Source organism: Dreissena polymorpha, chromosome 16 (genome assembly GCF_020536995.1).
Source record: "Dreissena polymorpha isolate Duluth1 chromosome 16, UMN_Dpol_1.0, whole genome shotgun sequence".
NCBI classification, from domain to species: domain Eukaryota; kingdom Metazoa; phylum Mollusca; class Bivalvia; order Myida; family Dreissenidae; genus Dreissena; species Dreissena polymorpha.
The window spans coordinates 8499849-8506510 of NC_068370.1; the positions used below are offsets into that span (position 1 = coordinate 8499849).

A 6662-nucleotide genomic window follows, 5' to 3' on the forward strand; every position below is an offset into this window, starting at 1 on the left:
AGCCTAAAACTTAGAGAAAGAACACTCAGTCTGTTGATTTCGTTTGGCTAATCGTCGCATTTGTGGCGGATCGTATGGTAGTGGAAACCACACATTAGGCAATAAAACCACAGCGTTTTGTTACGAAGTACTGCGATCTTAAAAGTGTATCGTCGTTATTACAGTCAAGTACCACTCTATGAGATAATTGCATGTGCTCTGTTGATTTGGTCATGTAGATCTGTGAATTTACCCTATAGTATATGTATGTGTAGTGATTTAAATGCATACCCTCTATGAATGACACTTCGATTTCACGAATTAAGATCTCACTTTTCAAGAATCGAACTGTGACTTATCAAAACTAAAACCTTAACATGAGTGAACAAATCGTAACAAAAATGTGAAACATTAGAAAACACAAGGTTAACTATTAACATGTCTATATCAGACTGCAACTGTAAGCAATTAATAAAAACCGCTGATTTAGAAACTACTATTTGGTGTGTTAGTTAAGAAAGGGTAATATATCACGTTGTATTGAAAATCGGGCTAAATGTATCAAAAGTAATGCTCTCTTGTGTGACAAAGCACTTGACATTATCCAAAATTATTTATAAAGTACAACAGATTTTCCCTTTACTCTATAGGTTCCGAAAAAAAAACGATTGGCTACTCACCAAAACGTTCGCCTGTATTTTCCAATCTCCATAAATTGGTTCTCTGCTAAGATTCAGTTGTCCTTCAATGACACCATTGAGAACTCTATGTGGTCCTTCTAGTTGTATGCGGTTGTTTTTGCCGTCCTAACAACATAGGAATTTCGACAACAACATACGAATATAGTGTGATATGAAAAAGGAACATGAATACGGTAACATTCTTGACAGTTATTTTACCATGTAATTCGTATGCAAAAAGAAATAGTCTCAAACACTATAATTGATTCAGTAAATTGAGCCTCGATCATGTTAAGAAGGAATACTTGTCACGTGTCAGACAATATAAGGACACCGAGAAATAAACGTGATATTCGTTTTAATCCTAATTATATCAAATATGTATACTCCTTATTATAAATAAGTGCAACAAAACAAATGAGGTAGCGTTAAGTATTTGTAAAATATCATGATTTCAGCTATGTTGTAAGCTGAAATGAGAACAAATAAACATATTATCGCAAAATAGCAGAAACTATGTCATGCCAATTAAGATAGTTAATGTTCATCATTGTAAGCTTCGAGGTGCCCAAAACTGTAACTGCCAGTAAAGGGCGTTAATTATTGGATTGGGTTATTTAAGTTAATCAACTGTTTAGTGTGTCTATTTAAACGAAAATCAATGCTACAAAAATCGCCAAATGTTAAATAATCGTGTTTCGTGTAAAAATAAATTTTCAAGTTAACTGGTTGTAGGCTTTAAACTTGCCGTAACATCTGAACAGCTCGGCCTTGTTAGTTTTGTTTTTCAGCCGATGGACATGCGCTGCTGTTTTACATATGTTCTATCGAAGTTCAAAACTAATTAACATCAGTGCGATACGACTTGAAGTTATGTGTTTTAAATGATCTATGCCTACATATTTATATATTGGTCGTCTTCATATATGAATATGTCTGTGTTTATGGTAATCAGTGAGTTGTTGCGACCTATTCTTTGTAGTAGTGGCAGTTCGATTGGAAAATCGAAGGAGCGGTGATATAGGAGTTTGTTTTATATCGATAAGCATTTTAAGCATTTTTATTGATTCAATATGTATCGTAACATGCATGTTCATCATGTTTATTAATCAAATACGCTGATAATCAGATAATACATACATAAATCGAAATGCTTGCGTTTCCTTCAAAGTTGGTCAGGTCAGGCTGAAGAAATATTGCGCGATAGCGTACTGGAATTGAAATGAAGCGTTAGCTAAGAAACAAAATACTGCTTTGTACAATCATTCAAATATTGTGTTTTACTCGCATACCAATAAAATTAAAAAAAAATATTTTGAAACACGTGTGTGTTCAGATATCAAATCAGATCAACGCAGTGCATATTGATTTGAATATTTTTGGTTTCAGTGTCAATTTCTATTTGTTAGTTGTAATGATTATAATTTTTCTTTCAAGTATCGATAAATAGCAATAAAGATAGAATTGCCATCAGCGTTACTGGTCACGACACCAACAAGTGTTATGACCAAAAAAACAACAAGATGCGATTGTACTCAAATATAAATATGTGCCATGGTTTATAAAACTTGTTTGCGTCTAAATGCCTCGGTCAATTTGCTTTAAGGCACCTGTTTGTCCGGCGGAGTAGCGTGTCTTATCTGTCTGTATCATAACTATGACGTCATTTATATACGTGAGGTTCGCCTCGTTGTAGAACGAAAGACCACCTGTACCGTTCACCGCGATAACGTATCTAGATGTAGGCAGGTCATCGGGAACCTAGTGCAATTGATGTTTGCAATGACAGTGTTCAACGGCAATATCTGAATGCAATTTTCATGATAATTCGGCAAAATATTTGGTAGAACAAATACTCCACGAAATCATGACGCTCACATCAAGTAAGAACATTTGAAATGTAAAATTGTCTTTATTATATTAAGATCCTGAGTCAGAAATTGATAGTACATGTATACATTTCAAATAGGTTTCTAAACTATTATATTTCAAAGGTATTGCATTCACGCGTGAAAGTTAACAAAATACTTACATCAATCTGTATCCGCTCTGGCTTCCCTTTAATGAAACAAATAATAAAAAGTAAGAACACGATATACATATGTAATATAATTTCGTGATACTAAGGCGACACAAAATGAAGTAAGTAACAATACATGCATGCCTATACGAATTTAATTTTGTTCATATATGCTTTAGGCAAAACAAAAATTATGAGAAAGCCCCTAACAAATATGAAGAGGTTTGCCATAGAATAATCTTTTGAGAACATTCAACGGAGCAAGATAAAGAAAACATCGTTTTTGACCGCTCGACTTCTGTTTGGACCTTTAACCTTCAAATATGAAATTATTGAACTTAAATATACAGACGTGTTGTGTCTGAAAATAATCAGCATTATAGAACCACGCAATTACAATCATTAACAATTCACGTTCGAAACATTTCATTAATGTTCGGTGACTTTTAAACTAATGCCTGGTTTTAAAGCGAAGTTATGTTCATAGTAAAATAGTTTTTGCCAAATGCCATGCTTTCCATAAATATGTTAAACTTTACAGCAAATTTTACGATGTCCTTTGACAGACATGTAAGCGTGTTTCCGACGCGCAACACATTTTCTAATCATGGGAAATACTTTATTTAAAAGTTATCTTTAAATAGTTGACAATTGACGTCGTACTTTATTGGGCAGACAAAACTAGGCCACATTGTCGTATCATGGGTCTAGAACTTAAAAGTTGCAGTTCCATACATGCATTTGAAAAAACTACTTGTATCTGGACAAACGTATGAACATTAGAACAAGAACATTTTAAAATTAAATTGGGATCAAATTATTAACACATTTTTCAGATCTATGTGATAAGTTGTATTTAAGATTATTAAAATTATTATCTTCTTCATAAACAATCTTAACTTGTGTGTACATACAAAGGTGTAAAGCGTATTCCAATGCATGTAATATAATGCCTACACAACCCGCTGCAATACGGGATTCAATAAGGGTGTGTGTACATGTGTACTTTTAAGGTCTAGATACCAATCTGGACATCCTATATTCCTGATTTTGTTGTCATCATACCTGAAAGTATGGCCTTTATCGCACTTGAAACAACCATTCTGTTGCCGTCTACAATAGCCGCGACGACATTAACAGGAGAAGTTGCCTCCGTTACTTGAATGTACAGATCCACAGGACTTCCAGAGACAAAGGATCTTGGAAATGATACGTAATACGTCCTGCAACGAAATATACGAGAATCATTTCTGTATTGCTTATAATAAACACTTTATGTCATGCATGTCATAAATCAATTGTGGAAATATTTGGCACGATAAAGTAATATATTTTACTGTGTATAAGCATGAATGTATGTATACAATATAGGATCCAGGTGAATGCACTTATAATTTCAAAAAGGTTTATTAAAACAAAGGAACTGTTCAAAAACCTACGTTTAAACATCAGCTCTCTTTTCAATAACATTTGTCACTAATATGTCCCACGTTTATCGTGTTTTAATGCAATGCCAATGAAAGAGTTATGATACATATGAAGGATGTCCATATTATATTCTAATAACACGTATATAGTTGCAAACGATAACGACCCTTAAAGTCAAAGAAATATGTATGCGTAATTATATACAAAATTAGTAGTAACACTGCTTACCCGAGTGTGGGAGAAGGCAGGTTCAATGTAAGCAGTGTGATGAAGATTGCCGAAAGGCCCAGTAACCTGATAAATTGAATTACTTCAGAATATGACGCCTTGATAAACTCTGTAGTCCAACATATGGTACACATATAATGCGATTATTGTTACAAAAGCTACTTATTAAGTAAAAGAAATGTGTAGTGTGTATTATAAATTAGTATTAAAAAAAACGAGGTCCATGGTTAAAAGCAAAAAACGTACCTGGACCCGGGCCTGCAACACGTTGTTTGCTGATCCATTGTAACGGCACAAACACCGAATGCTATGTGCGCCGCATTTAAATACTAATTCAGCAGATAACGCGCTCAAGATTGTCCAATTATTGAAAACAAGAGTTTCGCAATGTTCTCATAAACATTTGCACTACATGACATTATTTGAGTCACGTATAAGGTAACTAAAACTCGTTTGAAAGAAATCAATATTTAAATTTCAAAATTAAAATTTTAACACACAATAGATGTAAATATTATATTAAAATAAATGATTTTTGTGAGTATCAAAAGTGCATGTTTATTTTTCTTAGGGTGTCAGGTTATATTTATAGTTTTTGACCACAGAGCTCCAGATAAGGCGCGCATTTTCGTTTATATGCATCAAAACTTAATAAATTACGAATTTAAAATATGTGTTGCATTAAAATGCATATACTTGCAAACGATGTATTCGAACATTATGGATGATATTTTAAAGGGGCCGTCAACCAGATTTCACGAATATAAAATATCACGACTGGTATATTACATTACTTAAAAAAGTTGTTAAGTTTTCATATTTTCAGTATATTCGGTATTACAATTTTACTGGGTATGTGTGCCAGGTAACTACCAGTTAACTATTAATAACGCAAGTAGATTGATCATCATCGTCACGTGGTAAACCCAGGAATGCAAATTGTGCATGCGTAGTGAATTGCATATATTTTATATATAAAATGGTATATCTACTTGCGTTATTTATAGTGTGTGTATCGTTATGTCACCTATTTTCTCGTTCTTTCGATTTCACATCGCGAAATTGTATTACCGTATATACTGAAAATATGAACTTTTTTCAAGTAATGTAATATACCAGTCGTTATATTTTAATCAATATAAACTAATAATTGTAAAAGAATACGGTATATTAGAACTTTTCTTTTTCGTAAATCTGGTTGACGACCCCTTTAACTTGTAACTTTTTCTTCAAAGTGCACTTGAGTCTGTTTTGTGTCGTGGTCGTCTTGCGATATTTTAAGACTCTTTACGGTTCGAATGTAGAGTAAATTTATGTATACTTCTTTTATAGTGTATGAATGCGTGTTATATTTACCTTTAATATAGATCTATAATTAATCAAAAATACTTGAATTGCGAGTCTGAAGTTTGCCATTGATCATTGAATTTTGGGTTTTGAGGTCAATGCTCTTTTGCATTGCAGATCGCGATGAAAATGTCTATTTTCGTAAATCGTAAATACAGCTCATTTTGTCCGTATGTTGTAATTTTATCCACTTTCTTACAATCGAAAAAATCCTTACCCAGGGAGTAACTGAAGTTTAAACATACAATAATGCAGTCACCAATCATGCATCGTTAATGTTTATCTTACCGTTATCTTTACCACGGTTCAAATGTATGACACCAAACCGTCATATCGTCTACGTAAACAATAGATCATTTAGGGACAATTTTACTGGAGGTCTACAGTTCTTTTAAGGCGTTTGTATCAGTGCTCGTACAATGCGGATAACATGACATGTCAATATCATGTCTTGATATTAGACTTTTTTATTTCAATGTCTGCTGTCATGATACGCAAATAGTATTATAGATTCGAATCCAATATAGCTTCGGATAGACATATTCACAAGCTGTGTAGATCGAATTTTTGTCACCAATGTGGTTTTGTGGACTGCATTCTTTTAACAATTTTAAATTTCAAAACGCTCTAAAACTTAATTTTAAATTGCTTATTCACAACATCATCAAGTTAAAATGACTGTGTAAACTAGGGCGTTACATGTTTTTTCTTTGGTTATGTCATATTGTTTTTATTCAAGTTTCGCTAAACCGTAACCAAATATATAAGAGAATATTGCAGAATCCTTTGATAATGACCTAATATGTATACAATCTTATTTTAACAACCGAATAACAGGCGTCAAAACAGACATTTGGAATGACTGGATTTAATAGTTTATTTCTTAAGCTCATAGCTTCGTTGGGAACTAGCTAGATACAAATATCCATTACATTTACAATATGTCTATAAACATCCGGATAAAAATACAGTTCAAACCT

General features: G+C 33.0%; 1 protein-coding gene across 50 annotated transcripts in view; it reads right to left on the reverse strand.

Annotated features, from left to right (window-relative positions):
• The window catches only part of LOC127863025 (CD109 antigen-like), a 94751-nt gene extending 90086 nt beyond the window's left edge, over positions 1 to 4665 (reverse strand). For all 50 annotated transcript variants that reach the window (XM_052402395.1, XM_052402396.1, XM_052402411.1 and 47 more), the window contains exons 1-7: positions 4582 to 4665; positions 4336 to 4401; positions 3745 to 3902; positions 2692 to 2717; positions 2270 to 2420; positions 1800 to 1870; positions 660 to 785 (exon numbers count right to left, since the gene is read on the reverse strand). In XM_052402395.1, coding sequence (XP_052258355.1) covers positions 660 to 785; positions 1800 to 1870; positions 2270 to 2420; positions 2692 to 2717; positions 3745 to 3902; positions 4336 to 4401; positions 4582 to 4619 — 636 coding nt within the window. In that variant the 5' untranslated portion in view covers positions 4620 to 4665. The remainder of the gene's footprint in view (positions 1 to 659; positions 786 to 1799; positions 1871 to 2269; positions 2421 to 2691; positions 2718 to 3744; positions 3903 to 4335; positions 4402 to 4581) is intronic.
• Positions 4666 to 6662: the final 1997 nt, after the last annotated feature.